The following is a 25,362-nucleotide window of genomic DNA, read 5'->3' as shown; positions in this document are numbered from 1 at the left end:
AAAAAAAAAAAAAAAAAAAGAGTTCATAGTGTCTATTGAGTTGGAAAATTAATTAGACGACCTAATTGATTGTGCATGAGTTCCTCTGTGGAATGTGTTCTGCTGCTTGTTGCACTTGCCCAGCACAGAAATTCTCAGGAGCTAATTCCTCTGGTCTTTTACTAGAAACTGACAATTAATTGAATGTAAAACTAAAAAAGAAAACAAACACAAAAAAGCCTTGAAGAGCCTTAACACAAAAAACATTACATGAAAGATCTTTTCTCATTTTATTACAGTAATGCCAAGAGGCCTGAATTCAGCTTGAGGTTTCCTTTATCATTCACAAAACACACAAGTCTGTCTCCCAAAAGCTGTGTAGTCTGAAGAGGAAAAAACCCCACCAGCATCCAGAAGTATTGGCAGCCCCACGTTACATGTGGGGAGCTAATATACAGGGAGATTAAGTCACTTGTGTAAGGACGTAGGGGAGTCTGTAGCGGAGTCTGAAACTGAACCCAGGTCATCTCAGTCCCAGCCAAGTGTCTCAACCACAAGACTATCCCTCCTCTTCAGTATGTCAGTGTAGAAAGTGGGCCAAAAAGCAGTTTCCATCCTTTCATACGCAGCATTTTGTGAGGCTGTGAAGTATTATGTATTAGACAGGCATTTGGATCAACAGCAGTTTCTGCGGATACTTTTATCTGTAAACAGAAGCAAAGCCTGTAAGGGCTTTGTAAATTTTACATAAATTATTATTTTATCTATAAATAGCATAGTTAAATCTATAAATACTATACTTAATTTAAAAGCATTTTAATGATTTTTAAGAATGGAAAATGTATTCAAAGGACTTCTGCATTCTGTGGCTCTCTAATTTTCATATGTTTTAGGTTCTGGTACTACTCATGTATCATGATGCATTAGCAGTGATGTGTAGCTATGCCAGGCTGTGTAGCATGTTACGCCATGCGGTGTAAGCTGAGAAAGGGAGGCTCGGCTTGCGTGACAGGCTAAGGCCACCCGTGTTACTCAAAGGTTAAGTACTCCTGTGTTGGGAGTTAGCGAGGCTTGCAGTTTGCTGACCTAAATCTGAGTGATTCCTATTATGTTGAGCATTTATTTAACTTTTGGAGAATCTCTGTGTAGCCAGAGTGTAACAAAACTTCTGCTTTATTTTTTTGTATCCCAAATGGAAGAGGGGGAAAAGGGGGAGAAGTGCAAGTATCTGCAGATGCATATGCATATATGTCTATCATTCTCCTTCAACTGGGATTTCCCATTTTTGTATGAAATCAGCATTACTGTGCTGAAGTATACAAAGAACAAGTCAGAATTGTTTGTTCCCCTCAGTGCCCTACTTAGCTATTCACAGACACCTGCCTCATTGTTGAACCCCTGATTCCATCATCCCACATCCCCCAAATAAAAATTACTTATCTAGTTCTCACTGACGTATGTTCTGGAGCACCACTTTTATGAACTACATTAATTGAAACCATTAATTCCAGATGTCCTGTGCATTTACACAGATAAATTTCAGTGATTGTCATAACAAAAAAATTAAAGAATCAGCTTTGAAGGACTACTGGGATTTACGCAGCATGGAGGTGAAACACTGTTTTTTCAACCCAGAATCTCTAAAATAAGTAGTGAGAAATCATCCAGAACTGTACAGCAATCAGTTTAATGGACCGTTTGGTACAAACGACGGTTTCCAAGATTCTGATGCTATTCTCCGCGAGCACATAATTAGTAAAAGACAATTGGAGTGTGTCACTTTAGGTTGAGCCAGTATGGCCCAGCTTTTGGAAAGAGGCCTCTGAATCTGGGTGGATCTCTTTCTTCCCCTCAACCCACCCAATGCTAGCTGTTTTCTGCATGTGGGCGTGTGCATGCACAATCACCGGCAGCAGGATTCCCCCACTGAATTGTCATTCTCTCAACAAAGTCAATGAGTCTAACCCTTTACTTGTAACTGGCACCTGGGCTTCATGCTGGATGTCCATGACTGGGTACCTACAAAATCGACAAGTCCTATCTAATAGGGAGGAAACAGAAATCGGTCAGGATTTCAGTCTCAGAGCTTGAATGTTCACGTTCAAGGCACTCAGGCTGGTGACTTTTTCCCAAGTTTTAATTATTTGTCCCATGTGTGGAGACGAATGAAATCTTAGGACGTGACATACCCATCAACAAGTAGAAAAGATGCCAGTTTCCAGTGCTGAGGTAAAAATAGATCTGCAATACCTGTTACACTAAAATAATATGTACATATTATTATAATTATTATTATAATATGTACACACTTGGCTTCCACACAGATGCTATTAAAAAGTTAAGAAATGTTAAACAATATGCTAAGAATGTGGAGTTGCTTGCATTTTGAGTAAAAGCAAAAAAAGTTTGCCCTGTTTGGCTAGACTGTTCATGGTAATTTGAAGTCTTTTAGAAAGATTTACAGTTGTTCTTAACCAGTATCTTAAGTTAAAAAATAAAATAAAATAAAATGTGCTCTTCATTACATTGCCAGCAGAGTCAGTACGGACCTTTCAATCTTCTTGCCTGCAGCATGTGAATAGGAGGAGAATTTAACCCTAAGTTTGATGTTTGAGGATTCTGCCTCCCCCCACTAGCCTTCCATTTTAAGATACTTAATTAGTTGTGAACACTCTCACTGCTTGGGAAAATCAGGCTTTTGATGTGGTTTGAACAAAGAGTATTTAATTGACGATTGTCATAAATAGTTTGTATAAACCTTAGATGAAAGATGTGAGAGATGCATAAAGTCTTCAGTCACTTGATGCCAGCCATTCATTGACTTTGTGGGACATCCACCCCTTGGGGCTAAGCAAAGAGAAGACTCCTTCAATCAAGTGGTCAATGAGGACAGGAATGACAGTAGACCTTAAAGAAATAATATGAGTTTACTTTTTGAGATTAAATAGTAATATATCTGATGTTCATTGGCTCTTTCCAATAAATGTAGAAGTCTAGAAGCTCTGTATCTTAGATTTTCTGAAGATCATTCACAGTTAGCTACTGAGCAATTTAACACTTTAGTAAATGTTACAGGAAAGTGTTAAAGAAGAGAACCGTAGACTCACTGAAAACTTGTACAATCCAAAGAAGACCAGAAGAAAAATAACTGAGGGGTAGGGTCCGTAACAGTATCTCCAGAATTGTACAAAAAAATGAAGAGTAATGAAACACGAGTGTGAGCATCTTATGTACTTTATATTGGTGGGTATAGTATTTATATATTTAATAAAACTATACTTGCTTAGTTGAAAGCATTTGTGAGTCAAGGTTAGATCATTTGCCATCTTGGAAAGAGATCTTTCCTACTTCTAGAAATGGGTATTGAATACATGAGATAATTCCAAAGTTATGGCATGTATTCTGTAACATTTCAACAGAAGTACCATCAGACTTATTCAAAGTTAAGTAGTGCATGTTATTACTGTGTTTATTTTTGGACCACAGACTTAATGCAAATCCCATATATGTGGTTATGCAAAATGAGCCAGATTCGGGTCGTGATTACACTGGTGTACACACAGAGTGATGCCACAGTTTCATTGAGGAAGGAATCTGATCCTGTAATACACAGGGTTGTATGGTATTTCAATTAAGTGGTTGATGTGTTTCACCATAGAGTTAGAGGTGACATATTAGTGTCTGAAGCAATTTTTGTATGTTATTGGCTTAAATTGTAACCCTTTCTGAGATTTGGGGGGGGGTGTGTGTGTGTTATTGCGCAATCATGAAATGCAATAATTGTTAAAAGATTTCTGCAAAAATCAAAATACTGTATGTTGTCATTGCTTTCGAGATACTTTTTGTGTCTTTTTAGCTGGCTATTTACAACATAAAACCCAGTGTTGCAACCTTACTCAAAAAGACCAGTATTAATTATTCTAGAGTCTTCAGGCTAATAAAAAAATATTCAGTATTTACATCATGTCAAATCTGACATCACTAAAATCATGCCACTAAAAATACATGTATTGAGAATACAAAAACCCGGGTAAGTGCCTGACAGAAGAAATTCGGCCAGAGAGCTGTCTGCCGTGGGGAGAAGAATCTTTACAGGAATACAATCTGCGTGCTCGTTGCTTTCGTTCTGTGGAAGTTTTCCACCACCATAAGTTCTCAGGAGTGCTGGTCCTTTTGGGTTATGGCAAAAAGGGAACTTGCTTAGGACAAGCCAGACAATTTCTGGCAGCTCTTCTAAAGGAGTAAGAAGAAATTGTTGATTGCTCTAATTGCCTTGTTAAAGAGCTGCCAGGACTTCAGAAGTTCTGCGTTCTGTTAGGACCACAAAAGTTATTTGTCCATGTGTCATTATGATAATATATACTTACCAACACCCAAAATGTCATTACTACATTTACTGCCTTCCCTTTAAGCGATCCACACCGAGTCAATTTCTTGCTATTCCTGCTGTATGTTTACTCGTATTTCACTTAGCTTGAGCAGTGAAGTTGGCTCCCTTTCTCCTCTCACCTTCTCTTTTTATTTATAACCCGTTTTCAGTTCTGGACTAAGTTTCATTCCAGTGCTCTGCAATTGTATTGTATTTCATGACACTGCAGAGGTACAGTTGCATTTTAGAGAGGGAAAAAAGAAAAGGTTATTTCTAATGTATTGTACCACTCCCTCTCCTTTTCAAATGTGAGCACTCTCTCTTTAAATCCTATATGTTGCATTGTCTGAAAGCACTTTTCCTTTCTTTGGATGTTGGTCTATTTAATATACTGTAAGTCATTAGGATCTATTTTTCTTACACAGTTTGCACTACTTTTTGGATAGTCTCAGTTATTTTGTAGTCAGTGTCTTCTGCAGGCAAAGAGAAGGAATATATAGAGCTCGTCTACTCAGCTTTGTCTTTACCTTGCTATTTAATAGTTAATACTTTGTGGTATGTTAAGAGAGTTTCTATAACGTGGCACTTCTTAAGAACTCTTTTTAAAAAGTAGTAATAAACTTCAGCCAACTTGTTCTTTATAAGTGAAACTTCCAGAGTTCTTCAATTGAATCCATTCTCCTTAATAATCATCTGGTCTTGACAATAAATATGTCACCAAAGTTAGTTACTTTTTTGCAAAAAAAGAGATGGAAATCAACTTGGAATTTTATTTCCTTTATTTTTTCAGCCTGTGAAAGAAATTGGAAAAATTAAAATCTGCAAAGAAATGTTCCTTTGTAGCTTATACGGCAAAGTAGGGTGGGTAAGAGTCTGTCAGGTAACTGATTATTCAGAAATGAGAAGTTATTCTGCATTTAGCTGCATTGCTTACTGTTTTCTTCATCATGGAAAAGAATAAAATGTGGTAACAATTTTCTGTATTTGGACTGCTGCCGCACATAATTGGGAACAACAGAGCTAAAGCCTTGATTTTGGTGAAATGCTTAGTCTGCGTGTTGGATTAAAATGTGTGCAACAAATCACTCCAATTCTATAATAATTTTTGAACATTATTTTTTTATTTTATTACTGTAATGTTATTACTTTTCAGTTACAGACTTTGAGAACTGGGTCAGTTGCAAGAACAAAATTGGCATGAAAATAGTTGTATATTTGTTCTTGAAAGTGGGTTGCCAAAATACTTTTGAAAATGGTCAGCTTGAATTGTTCTGTACGTCAAACACAACTGATAATGTTAGTTTCACATGGTTAGTAAGCTGTTATTTCCAAGTCCTGTTCTTTAACCAGTATCCTAGGAAGACTAGGTAATATTTGCTAGATAAACATGTTAAACAGATCATCTGTGCAGAAATGGATTTGCGAAGCAGCTTACGGAATGGAAAATTAATTTAGGCTGAAGTGTGCCAGCAAGTCAATATATGAGAACAATTTGCAACAAGCAAAGGTGAGGAAGACATGCAGAAATGGGGTCATCAGAATCGTGAATTAGAGGATAATATTCCTAGGGCAGGAATATATGAGGCAGGAACTAACTGTTGTGGCTGACTAATACAGAATAAAGAGTTACGGTACCAGTGGAAGTTATTTATTGCAAGTGTTAGATATGCTTCCATGGATGTTTTTTGCTCTTGTTAAAATAACGAGAGGCAACTTGGAGCTGTGATCTGTCCATAGCACAGATGTGGTATTTTGAGACATTTCTGCTGCCAGATTTATACCTCTGCCAGAAATACTGCCTGAATGGTTGCACTCCGAGTCCCTAGTTCCAGTGACATCTCAGTGCTAGCCAGTGTTAAATCTCAGCAAGTTGAGCTCTGTGCGCTGAAGCAGCTGGGAAAGGGTCTTGTTAATATGTGAAGCCATCTCTGGCGCTGGAAGGGAGCAGACAGAAGTGGCATGGTGATAATTCTCTTTACATACCACAGCTAAACCTCATTGCTAAGAAGTGTTAGACATCATAGGAAATAAGTTTTAAAATATTTACCGAGTTTTGTTTTCTTTCCTTCTGAACAACCTCTGCTATCTTTGCCATGTACTTTCCAATGATGACACATTGGGATCTGACTGGAGTGAGTAATGGTGTCTGGCTTAGAGGGGGAGAGGACAGGGAGTGCTTAACAGTGAGTAATTATTAAGGAAATGACCCATGTGGAAAAAAGAGTGTTGTGATTGGATGCATTTATCAGCTGGCATTTCAGTGTCACCTGTGGATGGAGAGTTATTGCGTCTGACTTTTTAAATGGTTGGAAGTCAGTGCATTGAGCTAACATGGGAATGGGCTGTTGTGTCTGGTCTTTATTCAGTCCGTGAAGTGAGATGTGTGACATGTTCACTGTTAAGAAAGATGGAGGTAAATGATAGTTATCCTATGGGGTCCTGGGCACGGTCATTTACTTTTCTGACCAGCCCTTAAAAGCCACAAAGTCCTATATGCAAAACATGACTTCATGATAGCCTACAAGCAACTGAAAGGGACATTTTGCAAGTGAAAATGGAATAGGAGCCCTTCCCTATTTCTCTGGTACAGTGACACACACAGGTTTGCATTAGTTTTGGGACAGGTATGCATGTAAAGCACATTTTGTAATTTACATGAATGCAAATTCTGTTTTTTCTCTCTGTCCTTAATGAGGAGATTTTAGTGTGTCTGAAAACACCTAGAATCACTTTGAAGGACATTTGGAAATTGAGCCTGAAATGCTAAATCTTTGTGTTCTATAAATCTCTGTGCTCTGGTGGTGTTTCCAGTCAGCTTGATCATGCCATGCTCTTGTGTCCGTTCTGAGATTCTCTCTAATTCTTGGAATTTTACTGAAAAAATTCTCATTTCAGGCACGGCAGATCCTGCCTCCTGAAATGATGCATGTGGTATTTTTCTCCATCATCTTTAAATGTATTGCTACCTTCTCTAAAGAGAGTAAAGTGCTTGAAGTACAGTCAAATATATAGTGATGCAAACTGTTTTTCCATTAACAGTATAGTTTGTATAGTTAGAGATATTGTATGGTTTCCAGTGCTTTCAAGAAACGTGGCTTGCTCAGAGAACTAAAATGTCAAACATTGGTGTTTCTCAGCATATCCATGCTGCCATTGTCACTATTTATTTCCGATTTAAAATCAGAATATCTGATACGCATTTCTTCCATTCCTGGTTTTTAAACTTGGAAAAAGTGATAGGAGTTTTGTTTGTGCAGGCACACCTAAATCAGCTTCAGTAAATATGATTATATGTGCGTATTTTTAGGATTCATTTAAGATTCTTCATTCATGGCTCAGTGAAAGCTAATTTTTTTAAACATTGTCTTTATCTTTGTTCCAAAAACCATAATTTGCTTGATGTCATTCTCATATCATTCTTATTGGTGACATATGATCTGATACATTCAGAGTTTCCTTCTCCTCCATTAATTTTTCCCATATATAATGTCCAGCCACTGGACATTTTTGGAAACTACTTTGGAAATCCCATCTGCTGTTTTTCTAATCTTAATCCTACTTTTCGTAGTCTAAAAGTTGTGTTTAAGGTGAATGTCCCCCCTCTATAACAGAGATGTGATATCTTTTCTCACATATAGTATTTTCAGCACCTGCCATTCCAGGTCAGGGAAAGATGGAAGCTCTATTTCTCATACTGTTCCTGCACCCATCTGCAGAGTGCTGCATTTTAATTACCCAGTATTATTTTCTGCTTGTAACTGCATAGTCAATAATTTTTTCGCCATTTAAAATTCCAGTTTGCACTTTCAATAGTGCCATTGAAAAACAGAATTGCTATAGAATTCCTTTTTTCCCCCATTAGAAAACATTTTGGATGCTTGAGAAAAAACAGTTGCCTGACGTTGCGTAGTGTATTAAAAGGATTCTGCTACTTGAAACTCAGACCGCTGATCTTTTAGCTAGCGTTATTCTTTAACTCTGTGAGATCAGTTATCAAAAGAGTATTCACAGGTACAGCAGTTGTGATTCTCTTTCTGATGGCCAGCCAAGCAGCGGCACGGGCTATCAGGTGCAGTGGGTCACACGTGGGCGGTGCTGAGGAGGCTTTGCAGAGATGAGACTCTGCTTCTGCCTTGTGCAGTCTCACTTCCAATGTTCCTTTTCTATCCCCAGCTGGTAAAAAAGCCCCACAAAACCAACCCACCAAACAGCAGAAACAAAAACGCTGCTAGGCAGGAAAGTAAGTTTCAATAAAGATCAGCTTTAAGGTACTTCACTTGCCTTAGAGCCCTTTCTGACCTTTCTTTCATTATTTGATTGATAATGGAGCATTCTTTTCTTTCCCTTTTCCCCTGTGCTAAAGAAAGGGAAAGTTGCCAGTTTGTGTTGCTGAGGGTGATTTCAGTTCCACAGCAGTCTTGGCTGGATTTGGGGGTTCATGCAGAATATGCCCACGCGAAGTGCTAATGTCTACAGGAATGGTTCTTCCCTCCAAGCAGCATTCTGGGTTTGCCTCTCAGTGTGCAGCACAAGGTACTGTGTGAGCTGTGCATGGTGTCTACGGAGAACTGGAAAAACAGGACTCATCCTTACCAATTTCTTTATGATGCCAAGAGATGGCATTTTCCTGTTTTCAATAATGAGCTCTTGATCACGCTGAGATAAATGCTGGTTTGCTCGGGTCCCATCCTTTAAATTTTGCAACTATTCAGTTTCCATTTATTTTAAGAGGGGTGGAGCAGTCTGTCAACCTCTTTACAGGTGGTTATCAGTTTGCAAAATCAGGCTGTTAATTTGAAACATCAAGGACTCTTTGTAGGAGATTTATATGGAATGAATCTTAGAGGGAAGAGCGACCAGAATTTCATCCAGCAGCCTTGCACTAGCATAATTGTTTAATCTGGGTTCCATTAGTTCAAATTTTTTTTAAACTTTATTTTTACATTAAAAAGTATATTGTACCTGAAAGCAAACAGAGATTAACATGAATGGAGAGCTTAAGTTGTGTATTTGGTGTTGAAAGTCTTGCGTTATTCTGGTGCCCGGAGTCTCTTTGGTGCTGTCCAGCATTACTTGGAACAATCATCATTATTTATTGCTGTGCTTGGTTTTGATCAAAGCCTGCCAGTATTACATATTTCAGCAGCCTTTCTGGTGCTTTTAGGAACATAAAGGATCTTTTGAGAAGATAACTAAAATTATTTGATGATTGTGACTGAAACAGGAACAAGTTTTAGATCAAAATGTAGCTTGATTCTTTCCTGTGGACTTAAGCTAGATTCTTGGATGGTGTAAACCGGCCTTGTTCTGTTGCCCCTTGCTCTTTTTGTCTGTGTATGAAATTAATGTGGTTTACAGTTTCTGCCATCTTCTCAGTTGTCTGAGGCTCCCTGTGGAATTATTCCTTATCAAAATAGCTAAGAAGTATGCGAAGAAGCAGAAAAAGTTGTTCGATAACTGTAGCTAATGCCTTACTGAAGGCTGCTTGCACATGCTGAAATTTGCGTTATAAGTGGCTGAAAACATTTGAACCAGCAATTAGACATCTTTAAAAAATCATTTTGCTAAAATAATTTCAAGTCTCAACATCTTTACTTAAAATGAAATTACCACTGGAAAAAAAAAAAGCCTCTAACAAACTGTGTAATAGCTTTTCTGGCTATATTTTTCCCCTTTCTCTCTTTCACCTCCTGACTGATGACTTGGAACCTTGTGTTTGAGCTTTACTTGTTGAAGGAGTTTGAGTAATCACAAACGGCACAAACATATAATGAAACTGTTGTTGCAAAATAAAGATTGGTGTTTTAAGCTCATATTCCAAGTTAGTGCCTTGTAGCATAGACCCTAGGGTTTACTGGATCTTCTGAAATCAGCCTAACTCATAAAACCAACACTTTGAAGGAAAATGGTGTATCTCAAGGAGATCTCTTAACATGTGATGCCATTCTCTTTTTGTTTTGCCATCATGTTAATGGAATCCCATTTCCTCCTTGAATGCCTTCATCTTGTAATGTGTTGAAAAATCTTAAACTCAGTATTAAGAGTGCTTTAATTTTAGAGCTCTTTTTATTAAGCTTCTGTATGAAAAAAAATTGACTTGATGGATTTCTCTGTGGCCATAGGTCGGTGTGTACATCCAAATTTTTCATATGCATTTTCATAGGCTAGAATTTTCCATTAAGAATGGAAAAGAAAATCTTACTTTTGAAAAGGTGAAAGATTGTATTTGAGAAAACAGAAAGAAGCTGTACTCAGCAGAAAACTGAGTATTAAGAATAAAATTTATCAAGGCAAAAATTAGGTGAAAATAAAGTCTATGATTCTCCATACTAAAGTGCTATGAACTTGGATAATAACAAATCAAATTTCCTTGAGTTTGAGTGTGTATTTGACCTACTGAAACTTTGTGGAAAGATTTGCATGATTATAAAGTTACTGTCATTGAGCTCATCATTTTTCTAAGTTGTATTAACCACTGATAAGTCATTTATAGCTTGAAAGCAAACAATTGTAAATGCTGATCTATTCATAATCTACCATAAAATACAAGATGGGTTATTCACTACTGTCTGACGCGTGCTTCCCACTGCGACAGAGAACAAAATGACTCTTTTTTAAACTGTCTATATATAAACGGCATAGGGACAATCTACAATGAGGGACTTCATTCTGAGGAGGTAGGCTGGAGATTTCCTGTTGCCAACACAACACTGTGGTGTTTCTAAAGAAATTGTTACCTATTGTTTTAATATTAGGAGTTTTAGTATTGGGAGTTTTGCATAGTCTCTTAGATAGCTCTCTCAGACCTCATTTTGCTCAGGGATGAAGAATCAATCTTGTAACTAAAATGTTTTAGTTGATAGGTATAATGAATCATGACTTATTTGTATTAATTTTTGTGTTAAGATAAAGCTGGTAATATTTGGGTTTGTACTACATGCTTCCAAAGCTGAATTTCTGCAATGAGAAGTGAGAAAGAAGGTAGTGAAGTTTTGACCGGAGCAAAACAATCCTATCTAAGTAGGAAAATGAAAGCAATTACAAAAGTGCTTTAAAATGGGAAAAGAACTGGATAGAAACTGTAGTGTAGAAAATTAATATGGGAAGTGAAGGGAAACAATGAGAAATACCACGCCAAAAAAAAGTTAAGGCAATGAAAAGGTATTAAGTACGTAAGGGTAAGAGAGATGTTACCAGAGATTCTTACCCATTTCGTGATGAGGCTGACAGAAATAGGAAAGAAGAGGGAGAAGTATTCAGTAAATATAGCTGGGGGTAAGACAGAAATTTTATATTTGCGATCTGATAGCATTTAAGGATGTCATTAAATAGCAGTAATTGTATTTATATATTTTTATACAGCTACTCCAGCTAACCAGCACCAGGGAGACTGAAAAGAGCTAGCTAAAGGGTTCTTGTAGCGTGCAGGTTAATCCTCCATGAATCTGGAAATACGTGACAAATTTCCAGAGGCTGGAAGAAAATTATTGCTGTTCCAGTATTTTAAAAGGAAAAGAGACCATCTGGGTGATTGGAGGTCTGTTGAACAGGCAAAAGATAGAATAGCAATTATAGGATGTAATACATAGTTAATGAAGAGTAAATGGTATTTAGTGTCATTTAGTACAAGTTAATCAGAAATAGGTTTTTCAAACTAACTTGATATCCTTTCTGAGAAGATCATGTTTAATTGAGGAAGATAATAGCAACAATATAGCACTATTGTATAGCTTACAGGACTTCTGTAAGCCATTTTAGTTATTATATCAATGAGTGACTTGATTAATCAGCAGAATTGTAGCATATGGACACTGCATCCCTGGATTGGAATGAAGATTAGTTACATTATAGTTGTCAAGATGCACCTGGTGTGGGGAGATGGGGCAGACAGGCAAGGCATCCATTCTTACTTCTGCCCTGCTTAACACTTTTTATTAATGGTTTAGTGCAAACATATTTTAATTAACAAAGTTTGGAAGTGGCACGAAAATTGGAGGAATTTATAATGTCATGACTATAAGACATTGTGGATTACTTAGTGACCTTGGCTGAGGCACCTGGTAACTATTTCAGAACAGACAAACATCAGGTTCAGAATTTGCTGGCTTTGCTTACAGGATGCTGGACTCTGTCCTGGTGCACCATAACAGAAAAACATTTTAGGGTCGCTCGTGAAGAATTAAATGCACCCCGGATGTACAGGAGACAGCAGGAGTTGGCAGTACCACTGTTTGGTTGGAGAATGGAACAAAATAAAGCCTCCTACTATTATTTTATTAACATCTTAGCTTAATTCTGTCTGTTGGCTAAGTGGCCTGTCCTACCATAAACAAATCAAAGCAGATGTGTTCCACATGCCCTCCATTCAGCTGTAGGCAAAGCTTACCCCCATATCTGGTACAGCGTATGCCTGAATAATAACAGTGAAAACTGTCCTCAAAAATCTTCCTGCAGTCTGTATTCTCTTCCCTTGAGACTCATTTGAGAATGACATTTGTGAAAATAAACATATCCTAACTCTTTTATCAGTATTACTTTAATCACTGAATATTTAAAACAAGCTGATGATGAGTCCTCCCAAAGGCTATTACTAGAGATGAAACCAAGCAACAGAGGGGACCTGCAAATCTTAAGTATCTAATGCTCCTGGTAAAATAGTCACAATGCATTTATAGAACTGCTAGTTTCAGTGGATTTGAATGCGAAGAAAACTTGAGAACAATCCTCTGCAGAACATGGCTAAGTTATACTGTTGGGCTGGTGAGCAATTTATGTGCAGAAAACTTGCCTAAATGTGCTGTTGTTTTGCTTTATTATGAGTTTTGTTGTGCATTTTTATTGCAATGCTGATTAGGTTTCCTGTTTTTGGCGCAGATTACAGGACCGGCCCTTGCTTCACTTTGATAACCAACCAGATGTGCCAGGGACAGCTCAGTGGAATAGTCTGCACAAAAACCCTTTGCTGTGCAACAGTTGGGAGAGCTTGGGGCCACCCCTGTGAAATGTGTCCTGCCCAGCCACATCCCTGCCGCCGAGGCTTCATTCCAAACATTCGCACTGGGGCCTGTCAAGGTAAGTTAGCAGCAAAGCTTCCCCAAAAGCTGCTGAAATTGTTACTGGATTAATCTTAATTAAGTTACACTGCTGTGAATAACCTGTCCTAAGCCATTCTCAGCTATATGTGTGAAGAATGGAAAAACATTGTCAGATGCATTACTTCATGATTCAGTGAGTGCCTGATGTTCAAGTGAGTACATTAGTAACTTAGGTCATGTGAGAGCAGCCAGCATCTTAATGAATTTCTCACTGCCAGCAGCCCTTTCCCTTGGTTCTATAATGGTGTTTTTTTGAGTGTACCACTCAATCATTCCATGGAGGAACTTACTCTGTTTCAAAAAGCACTCAAAACATGCAAAAATCAATCTGTGGCAATGCTGTTCCATTTATCCAGTGTGGGATTTTTTAGCTAAAATTTGTTGATTTTGGATTCCTCTTGAGTGTCTTATCTCTCAAGCAACCCTGCTTCAACCTGGAAAAAAGTGCATGTCGTGCCATTTGAAATGCCCTATTATATATTTTATACAATTTTGGAAATGCATTTGCATTTGTTTCAAATCATAAAATCCACCCAGATGTTGCTTACTTCTTTCAGAGCATGCCTTACCATAGAAAGTCCTTACACTGCTTTTGGCTTTTATTCTAATACTTCCAGCTGTATAAATTCTTTTATTGTCTGGATGTCTGGCAGGAAACAGGAGAAAGTTAACAGGGGCAGCTATGTATTAAACTGATGTGGATTATACATTCCCAGGACCATATCTTTGGGGCTAGTTTATTTCAATCTGTCTAACGTTTTCTAATAAGTTACAATATTTTTGAAAGTAGAGGAGATAAAGATTATAAATCTATGAGTAATTTTATTTAATCATGAAATTCTTACAAAGGACTTCAAGGCATTCCATTGCATTAAAAATGTAGATATCCTCTGTCATGGGCCAAGTCCTGGCTGGTGCCTGCAGACAGGCATGATGAACGTCAAGATGGGCACTGCCGATGTGTACGCCACATAACATACACATATTTTGACCTCAACCATCCTATTCCCACTCTCACTGTAAAGGTCAGAACTAAATTATGCATAAATCTGTGAATTGAGGTTTTGGACAATTCTTAAATATTATGTGCATAAATATGTGGCCCACACCCCTGAACTCGTGCCACACCTAGTTATATCCCTCTTGTTTGTGTCACGGAAAAGCTGCGGTGACCTCTTCAGTGGGTTTGTGTGGTTCAGAACAAGGCTACTTCTTCTTGCTGCACATTTCTTAGCATGCAGCTACATTTACGCTAATCTATATGCGGTGCCAACAACAATTTTGGCCCTGTATGTTTGACTTGTACTTTCCAGTTTTCCCTTGTCTTGTAATGTGTTCGTAATTTCAACAGATCTGCTATGGAACCACATATTAGCTTTATTTTTCATGCAATTGTACTAAATCCAGTCCTTTTGAAATCAGATAACATCCATTCAGACTGAAGACATTTCAGGGATTTCACATCCATATTCAATCTAAATAAAGGAAAGCAGGTTAAATAAAATCCAGGTTCTCTGAAGAGAAAAAGGAACCATTATTATTGTGTGGAGAAGTCAGAAAAAAATAAAACAGAGGGGAGGGCAAGTTTATTTTAAACAGTAAATAGAATATAGCTGCCCACAGTTTGTCTGTCTGGCCAAAAGTTAAATTAATATCACAGCTGAGATTTTTAAAGATACAAAGGAGGAAAATAAAAGCCAAAAGGTGGGATTTTGAAACAGACATTGTGACTCAGGAGCGTGACTTCTATTTTTTTTTTTTTTATTTACTTTTTTTTTAAAGTCAGTACAGTGCCATGAAGTCTAGCTGATTATTGCTGTAGCTGGAGTCCCAGCAGCAGCGGGGCCATGGTGAGGATGCTGAGGCGGTGCTGGTGCTCTGTGGCTCCCAGCACAGCGGGTGGCTCCGGGACAGCTCTGCTCCCGCTCCGCTGCTGCACCCAGGCCCGGATCAGTCAGCCCAGGCACCTTTACATAATGCTCTGCCATGTGGTACAGATATGCCCCTTGGCGTTCCTGAAGCTTCCTATTTGTGGCTCCCAGGGAAATTGCCTCTTGGCCTTTTGTACAGACATAATACTTCGCTTTTCAGACTACAAGACATATTACAGCTGGCTCTCTGGGACCTATAAAGGGAGATTTGAAGGCGTCACCTCCTTCAGCTTGTGTCCCTGCATTGAAACCAATCCTAGTGTGAAGCCCAAGAACTCAAGAAATCAGGTTTTACCAGCAGCAGCTGGTACTCCTCGGGAAAATGAGGGAAGAAGCACAGGCATTTGGGTTGGAGAGTGGCAAGTGCTCCGTTTGCTCCCAAAGGACAGGGAGCAGCAGACGGGGGGGGACAGAGCCAGACCTCCGCTCTCTCCAGTTGCGATGCCACTCCTCCTCCTGCAGTTTCTTTTCTCTAGCTGTTACTGAGCCGTAGCAACACATTTGCAGCTAAGTGACGACACACATGTTGTTGTGCTGAAATAGCTGCGAGGCCAAAAACTGGGGCCTCTTGAAAATATTTGTCTTGAGCTTCCTACCTAGCCTGCGATATCATCTTTGTTTCATTTTCTTGAGTGAAAAAATTATAAGCAAAGAGAGAGGAAATAAATGGGGGAAAAACCTATCCAAATTTATAAATGTAAAAGCAGGTTATTAATAATTCCTCCTGAGACATTAATTATGGCTATGAAGCTGCTTCAATTGAATCCTAACCGCAACATAAGGTCATGGGTGCTGATCTTACTGGAGTGACGAGTTAATCATTTCCATCAGTAATGACTATGCAGTTTCCCTGTGCCTCTCCATGAGGCCCCCTCCATGCACATTGCACACTGCTCTGCAGCTCCTGCATCTCTGCGCTGAGGGGATGTGGACTGCGTGGACTTGCCAAGGGGCAAGTGACTTTGGGTGCTCAGCTTCAGATACTATAAAGGAACCTGGGGTTAGGCAGGCTGTCTTCTCTGCACACCATTCCCCAGATGTTTTGGAAAAACAAAGCAATAGCAGTTAGATGTTTAATGTCTGTAACAATAATAGCCATGTGATTTCTTGCAGAAAATATTTAGAGTACTGTACTTAATCATACTTTGCACAGAGTAATTACAAAATTAGTGTCTATCTTCACAAGCAAGTACCAAAATATTATGATGGGTAAAGCATGGATTTAGGCATATTTACTTTAATTTCTGTGTAGATAAATTATTATGGTTGTCCTTGAGAAATGAATTAAAAGTGGGTGTTTTTTCCTTTTTTATATGATAGATGTGGATGAATGCCAAGCCATCCCTGGGATCTGTCAAGGGGGAAATTGCATTAATACTGTTGGATCTTTTGAGTGCAAATGCCCAGCTGGACACAAGTTTAATGAAGTGACACAAAAATGTGACGGTAAGAACTTTTAGAACTTTCTTTTGAAAGTAAAGGGGGGAAGTCTTCTTTTTGGGGCCAACTTTGTTTAGAAGTTTGTAACAAAATTTCCAGTCTCTTTTTCCTTGAATATGAAAATAGCATTCTTCACAGCAAATACAAATAACGAATAATCCTTTCTCCTCCTAAACCAGAAAATCTTAAATATCATAAAGGTGTGTGACTGTGAGACTAAGGTGTGCATGCACCACCCTTTCTTGCATCAGGTGCCTTTAAGGAAGCACTCGAAATTTTTTAGTCATTTTGGAAGAATCATTACTTTCTCAAAAGAAAAATCCCTATTTCAAGCATAACTTTATAACTTAATTGCAGGTTAGGGAAAGCAATTTCAGAAGAGTTTGTACACAGCATGGTTTTCATGTTGACTGCCAAGAGTTTTAGCAGAAAGTCACCCGACTTTAGGGTACAACAACTTTGCAAGTGTTTCCTTCTGTGGGTGAAGTACCAACAACGTGGTGAACAAGGAAGACTGAACATGTGTCTTGTTAAGTATTAGTACTGAAAAAACTGAGAACTGTAGGCTTGCTTAGGTTTCATTGTGTAAACATTGCTATGGTATTTTGCAGTTGCTGATTCATATAGGAAAAAAACCCCAACAAACCAAACAAAAAACACCAAACATAGAACAAAATGCCCCAAACAACCACCACCTTCAGAGCCTGCACGTGCTAGTAGTTGAGGGACTAGACCCAAGAACCTGGGAGAGCTTAGTTCATTCCCAAATCCTGCCACAAATTTCCACAATCTTGTGCAATCCCTTTGGAGTGATCGCATGGCTGGAAAGATAGGATGAAATTTCTAGTCTTAATTCCATATGAGTAAATTTTTGAACCTCAGCAGAGAGAGACTTCCAGTACATCTTCATATTGCATGTACCAAACAATTTTAGTTCAAGATGTGTAGGTATTGATACAATTCAAAGAATTAAAACTAGTACCTTTATACCAGTAGCATGAAATAGGATAGTGATTCAACAGTTAAGAGCATAGTCGTGTAACCCCTTTGAGTTTTAAGTTGAAATCTCCAATATAAGACAAGGTATTTCCCTTACAGTAATTAACTGTAATTAATTCTAATACATAATATCTGATCATGTGCTTGGTTTAACTTCCTAACCAGCAAGTAGGACTGCTGGCAGCAGTAGTATATTCTTGGTCACTGATTTAGTAGAACTGGGAGCTACCTGCTGTAGTACCACCATTTTTTTTTCAGTAGGTCCCCACTAAAGTAGGACCATGATAGACCAGTGAGACAACTCAAGATGGGAAATGAGATGTGTTGGTTGAAGGTCTCTTTATTAGCATAGCTGGTGGAAAACTGTATTTTAATATTACACTATTTCACTGCTTCATATCGCCATTCCTTTTCCAGTTGCATTAGTGCTGAGGTAAATACTTTTTTGTGGCGATCGCAGGGAGTAATTTTTCCTGGAGTGACAGGAAAAATTAGTGATGTCGGCAAGTACATCAAATATACTTACCTTTATAAAACTTGCATACTTAACAATGACAATGTTGCTTATATGAATGTCAACACTAATATAAATAGTGAAATACTGTTTGGATTAGGCTCAATCCTAGAATAAAGAGTGATGATTTTGCTTTTAGAAAGGTCGGGCTCTATATAAACAGTGGCAACATGGACTTTAAGATAAACATTGGCGAATTTAAGTCAGAAAATGCTTGAATCAGATCCATTTACGACTGCATTTTTCTCTGTTAATTAAGAGCTCTATTCAGACCAAAATTCAATTTCCACATTTTTTGTCACTGAGACTTTTGGGCCTCCTGCAGAGTATAATCCTGGAACAGAAGCCAGAAGTCTCTTAGCAGTGCTCCCAGGGCACTCGGACTTGATGCTTTGGCAGCACCCTCAAAGTAGCACCAAACAAAAAGTCACACCCCTCTCTCACACCCAAGCAAGGAATGTGACCCACATCACGACAGCCAGCAAGATGCTGGGGAGGAATGTGTGCACAGGGGGCCCAAGGCCCAGCACCACTTAGGATGGGTTGGTCTGTGAAGTCTGGTTATCTCTGTGCCGCCCCACTCCCTCCACTCCTTTCCTGCAAAGGCAAGGGATCACAAACGTGTTAGAGCATCCAGTGCTTTACCTAGGGGAAGAGGAATTGATAGTTTTTATATTACTGAAATTTTGTATTACTGTCTTCACAGGAGAAGTAGAACAGTGATCCTCTCTACTTGCTAAAATGCTCATTAACGGTCCTGTGGGACTTTGGGTGTTCCCCCATCTGTTGGGGCCAAATTCCAATTCAGGCGTTACATGTAAATTCCTCCAATCGTTTTTAATGACTAGGATATTATTCACTCCTTGCCTTGGTGTGTTGGGTGGTGTTGCAGTATTTAGTCTCAAAAGTTTTTGTGGTTGGTGAAATCATTATTACAGCCATGTCTATCTGTTTGTAGATCTCTGGAGGAGAGGTTGGGTAGGGTCCTGTGATGGCATTATTTCTGGCTGGATTCTCCCTGTCAGGAGAGCAACTGGGTGATTGTGGATGTCTGTCACAGGCAGTTGTCATTGATCACTCTAGAGAATAATCTCCCTTTCTGCTCTGCTTTGCTGATTCTTCTTGTATGTACTATGGAAAAAAGCGAGCTGTTCTTAAGCTCAGCTGGACTCCAGGTTCCTAGAAGATGAGAGCACTGCTAAGTAGATACAGCTGCAGTGTTAAGATAGTCACTGGAAACCAAGGGAAAAGTAACTACACATCACAGGCAGGCTACTGATGGTAATTAAGGAGTAATTGGGGCTGGCGTAGGTTGTTATTCACATGACTGTAGATAACACAAACTCCTAGTGGTGGAAGAAACCCTTCAAGTTCCCTCTGTTCATGTATGCAGCTATGATCAGACATAAGAAGGTATTTGTTAGTTTTTTTTATTTCAGATTTTTCTGCATTGGTTCTATGATCGTGATTTAGTATATAGATTGAGGTTCGTTACTGAAAAAAATCACAATACAGGCTTTTATTTTTAAATTTCTGACAAATTCTAAGGGGAATTATGGACATTGCCTGACTTCTGCAGTAGATATTACAGTTTCTGTCTAGAAATCTGTTGAAACTTCAGAACATTCACCTAGCGGAGAAAGCTAGGAAAGGTAATTTTTGTTGCCTGCACTCATCCTGCTTTCCCAGAAAAAAACCCAGCGCCGTAAGAAGGACGGACAATTCAGTAGGTGCTACACTTCCCTTTGAGTCAGTATTGAGCCATTGCCTCAGTATGGTGCCAGGAGATGCTGTGCTGCTGGAGGCATCATGAGACATAACAGTTAAACTCTGAATTGCTATGGTCATTAGAGGGCCCATGTCAGTTTTCTTCATTCTAGTGTGCAGAATTCACACTGGAGGGGTTATCATTTAATTACTGTTAGTAAATTCCCTCTGCAGTTTAAGATTTTCATCCATCATTATTAAGCAGTAAAACAAACTCTTTGGCTTTCTGCAATTTACAGGTGCAATGTTTTCTTGGGTTCTGGTTCACTTGTGTTTGTAAGATGCTTAGCAAAAGATCCTGATTCAAAACTGCTGATTATGCCCCTAGCAGATAAGCTAGTAGGGGTCTCAGGCTGCACTGAATTTGATCATGAATACTGATTATAAAATACCTATTCTCACACCAGAACTAATTTAGCTAACCTGCTCCTGCTTCTCTTTTTGCCTTGAAGATATTGATGAATGCAGTACCATTCCTGGAATCTGTGATGGAGGGGAGTGTTCAAACACAGTTAGCAGTTACTTCTGCAAATGTCCTCCAGGGTTTTATACAGCTCCTGATGGCTTAAAGTGCATAGGTGAGTAGAATCCTCTAAATAATAAGACAGTAGGTGTCATGAACATTGATTGATATCTAAAATGGGTACCAGAAATGTATTTCAACTCATGATCTTGAAATCCTTCTTTTATATAAAAGTACACTTTGTGCCTCTGTATGTATTCTGAAATGAGTTTTCCATTTGCAGGATGTTTCCTCTTTCCCTCTTCGTTGTGACCTTCCCTTTCATTTTTCTTATTACAGTTTTCCTGTTATGCCATATTTATTGCCTTAAATTAGACAGAACTTATTTAACAGTGCTCCTTGATATTCTTGCTCTCATGTTTGTCTTTGATTTAATCCATTTTATATTCAGCAGTCATTTAGAAAAGCAAACAGACTTGAGAAAGATGGTAATCGCCTCAAAGAGCTTTTTTTCCCCTCGTTCCAAGTGTTAGGACCTTATTGTAGATATTTTTCATTGAAGGAAGGAGTGTGACAAACTAGGTGTGGGACATTTGTATCTGCTTTCAGGATGTTGATGATTTGGCAATGCTGTTCTTTCGGCTTTCACGGTGGCAGAGCAGAACCTGTCCTTCCAAAGGCCAGACCAAGAATGAAATGACTGTGTGAATTAAATGACTGCCACTGCACTGCCAAAGCCATAATAGAGCAGTGTTAGCACTTACTGCTTCTGGGAAGCATAGAGCCTGCTTTGAGATAGGTCAAGTATTCAATTAATATTTTTTTTTCCTCATTTTTATGCAGTGACTTTTTTTCACTGCCAGTGCTGAATTTTGAGGAATTATTGTCACTTGAGAATCAAATAAAAGGTTTGTTTCCTGAGTTTTGACTCATTTGTTTAAAGGCTCATACACAGTGCCAGCAGTGGGGTTCCAGAGAGCACCCTGTGTTTAGCACCTTTGGTAGAAAATCATTTGGGAAAAAATTTGAAAAAAAATAGCTTGACAGACAAAAGTACCAAATGATATTAGCTTTCCCAAGAGATCTGAAAGTAGTTTGAGTTATGATTCATTTTGAATGGTATCATATATTTTTGCAGGTTGTGAGAAATGAACTATATTTCTTCCATTATCAAGGACAGCATTTTGGTAGATTGGATCCATACTATACACTTAAAATGCAAGTGGGAGTTGCTTTTATTGCTTCAGATTAATAGCTCATAAAGGACTGTTGATCATTAAATTATTGATTACTGTTTGCACTTAGTATTTATGAAGGAGATTCACCTTTCTGTAACAAAAGATTTCTAGGGATGCCTGGCTTCTATTTGCTTTTTACTTTTTATAGTCATTGCTCAGTCAGACTGCCCAACATTCCCACCCGTCTTATATTCCTGCAGTTTTCCAACCTTTTTTACCCACTGTATTTGTAGGCTGAAATAGTTCAGCTAAAGAATTAGGTATTTAAATGATGACAGGCTGTGTTAAGTAATAAGAGCCGTCATTAAAATTTTGGCTTTCTGTCCAACGCAAACGTGCTAAATAGGAAGCACTATTAATTATGTGCAGATATTTTGGATTCCTGTCTAATATGCAGACTGCATACTTGCCATATTAACAAGGACAGAGCCCAAATCTGTATTTGAGCTGGGCAAAACAAGTGATCTTGATTTAATTACAGCATGCCTGTCTTAAGTGAAAAGTGTCAGCTGAACGTGTCTATTCTGTTAGATATGAGGAAGTGCTTCTGAGAAATGTATCCCTTATGGGACTCAAACTGAGCAGCACTGGAGCCACACATCCAAAGGAAGAACCGGGAGTTCCATTATTACAAACCTTAAAAATTAGAATAGGCAAAGTAAAGATAATATCTCCTAGAGCTGAAGAGCAGAAACAAGAGCAGGACATCTCAATCCAAGTACACGAAGAGTGCTTTGAAGAAAGCTGAAGCTGCTAGTCCATACTTCCAGCTGGCATAAATTTGTTGGTCAGTTGTACTGTCCTACTTTTTGATGGCTTTTTTTTTGAGACGCATCTTTCTTGAAAGCTATTTTCATGGTGATTTTTTGCCTTTTAAAAATGTAATATTTTTAAGTGAAAAACATAAAAATATTAAAAGCTGAAACAGTAAAGAAGTTGTTTCCTGCTGTTGTTGTCCTTATTTTTGTGTTTTACCATTTGGAACAGAAAATGAAAGAGGGAAAAAGGAAACACTTGTGGTGTTTTTTTCACAAACTTACTGTCTTTTTCTGAAAATGGTGTGCCTTTTGGCACATACACATCTTACACCTGTAAGAAGACAAAGATGTTTGCTGTGTGTTTACCTTTTTATGGCAGAATTTGTGCATGCACAGATCCCGCGCAGATCCTTTTTCCACTTCTGCCCATTACTGCTTTTAAATGTTTCAAAACTGGGTACTGACCAAAACTGGGAGGGATGTATTACAGAGGATGATGATAGGGTCTGTTAGAGGATTTCCTTCTTTACCATCCACCCCACCATCGCACCAAGCACATGAATATCTCTCCACCCCATATGAAGGCCAAAATTATAACAGGTGCAGCAGGGAATAATTAGCTTCAGAGCTTTATTTGATTTTTAAAATGATAGATTAAGGAGTGTATGTATTTGGCAGTTTAGTTGGGTACCAGAAGAAAATGGTAGACCAGTAATAGAACTGAGTGGATTTTTTTTTTATCCATGTCAGATTTCCATGATATGATAATATGAGTGAACTAACTAAAGTTTGGAAGTAAAGGCCAACTGACTCTTTCAGCTGTACTGCCAGTAATATCCGTGTTCAGGGTTCTAGCTAATAAAAGGCAGAACCATCACAGACTCTCCCAACATATCACTATATATCAATTTCCTCAAAATAATAAGAAACTTCCCTGCTTATTTTTATATCCACTGGAATAGCTAGTAAACTCTGGAAAGCACTGTTACTAGACAAATAAAGCCACCATGCCTGGGATAACTGAGGTACTGTTTCTCTAGGGAATAGCATCTGCTGTTGTAGGGTTATATCTGCAACTTTTTCGCCTACATTTTGACAGTAATGTTAATGTATTTTAGAAAGAAACTTGGTTTGGTTTATCGTGCAGCATCAAATCACACCACAGCTTATACTGAGTTTGACATGATGTGACATATTGTGAAACAATTGCTCAGAGCTTCAGATTGTATCACAAGATTTTTTTTTTTTTAATTTCTTTTTTTTTTGTTCCCATCCACATTTTCTCTCCCTTCTCTAAGCTTGGGGGATCTCTGTGCAATGTTGTTAGAGCTGACTATATGAAATCTGGGTACAGGACGTTCTTTGTACAGCACGTGCTTATCCTTTTCAGACAGGAAGCCAGCACATCTCCATAAACAATGTGATGGCACCAGTTAAATCTGCATTGCTCTTTCTTGCCTGCAAGCCTATGTAGTCAAATCACTACATGCTTCAGCTGGGGAAGCCATTACTAATGAAAAATGAATTAATGCTTTGAGAGCTGCAATACTGTGAGTTTATTGCTCTACATCAGCAGCTTTCAAATCAAAGCTTAAACAGAATTGATCTGGTTCTATCTTTAATAGAGATGACGCTGCTTCTTTTGGGGGCACAGAAGCATATTTTATATACTGAATACACATTTCTGTTCTATTTTTGCCTCCATTAATCCATTACTGTTCCATATTTCACTTCAGCTTTCTTACAGGAGGTATTACACCTGAATCCAAAGCAGCCCAAATATTATCTAGATTTTTCTGGGTTTCTGCCTTTTGTTTTCTGATTTTTGTAATGTTGCAAGTGCTATGTCATTATTATGTAATCAACCGAGAAAAACGGGACATTTCTTTTTTGCGTAAGTCACATTCCTCATCGGATAGATGATTACATATCCATTTCTTTCTCTTGGTAGATGTACGTCCTGGATATTGCTTCTCTTCTCTGACCAACGGGCGCTGCGGCGGTCAGCTCCCCCAGCCTATGTCCAAAATGCAGTGTTGCTGTGACAGTGGCCGATGCTGGTCTTCTGGTGCAGCCACCGCTCCTGAAATGTGCCCGATCAGATCCACCGGTATGAATCCAGCTATATTCTTATGAGCATGGTTGAACACTGAATTAGGCAGTGATTTTCTTTTATCAGTAATGTTTTCATTAAAGAACGACACAGAATGGTTGAGCTGGAGGAGTCTTGGGAGATCGTCCAGTCCAATCCCCTGCTCAAACAGAGCCTCCTATAGCAGGTTGCTCAGAACCTAGTTCACCAGACTAGGGTGAGCAGACATAAACAAAGAGTTTTATCTGGTGCTAATTAATAGCCTGGTTATTCCAACATTACCTGATTCAGATTTTGTTTTCAACATCCTCTTCAGGCTCAAGTTACTTCCTCCAGAGCCTTCTAGTAGCTCCCTATTTCCTCTGCAATTTCATTCTCATTGGCAAACTAGTGTTTCCTTCCTCTTATGTCTAGCTTTGAGGTGCCATTTATTTCCTTAAGTTTGACAGAGCATTATTTCTGTCTGCTACCAAAATGTGCTGTACTTTATTGCCTCCATGTGTATTGAGATCCCCAGATAATGTGAGATTTGAATTTAGAGAAGATGGTGAGCAGATTGTGAAACTAAATGTGAGGGAGTGGAGGAAGAATGTTTTTGAGATTGTTTAGGAGTGGAGACGTAATTAAATGCTTTAGAAAAGAAGAATACAAGAAGCTTATGGACAGATGGGAGGAGATCAAGGGAGGTGCAGAGTTTATGGAGGAATGGGGATTGTT

General features: G+C 38.5%; 1 protein-coding gene across 2 annotated transcripts in view; it reads left to right on the top strand.

The window, feature by feature from the left end:
* The window catches only part of FBN1 (fibrillin 1), a 153,327-nt gene that overhangs the window by 41,722 nt on the left and 86,243 nt on the right, over positions 1-25,362 (top strand). For both annotated transcript variants that reach the window (XM_014944426.1, XM_014944427.1), the window contains exons 7-10: positions 13,223-13,420; positions 16,695-16,820; positions 20,547-20,672; positions 24,505-24,663. In XM_014944426.1, the coding sequence (XP_014799912.1) occupies positions 13,223-13,420; positions 16,695-16,820; positions 20,547-20,672; positions 24,505-24,663 (609 nt within the window). The remainder of the gene's footprint in view (positions 1-13,222; positions 13,421-16,694; positions 16,821-20,546; positions 20,673-24,504; positions 24,664-25,362) is intronic.

This window comes from Calidris pugnax, unplaced genomic scaffold (assembly GCF_001431845.1).
Source record: "Calidris pugnax isolate Ruff unplaced genomic scaffold, ASM143184v1 scaffold70, whole genome shotgun sequence".
In the NCBI taxonomy this organism is placed as follows: Eukaryota; Metazoa; Chordata; class Aves; order Charadriiformes; family Scolopacidae; genus Calidris; species Calidris pugnax.
Note: the sequence above shows the minus strand (reverse complement) of the source record. Positions and strands in the feature narration are given on the sequence as shown.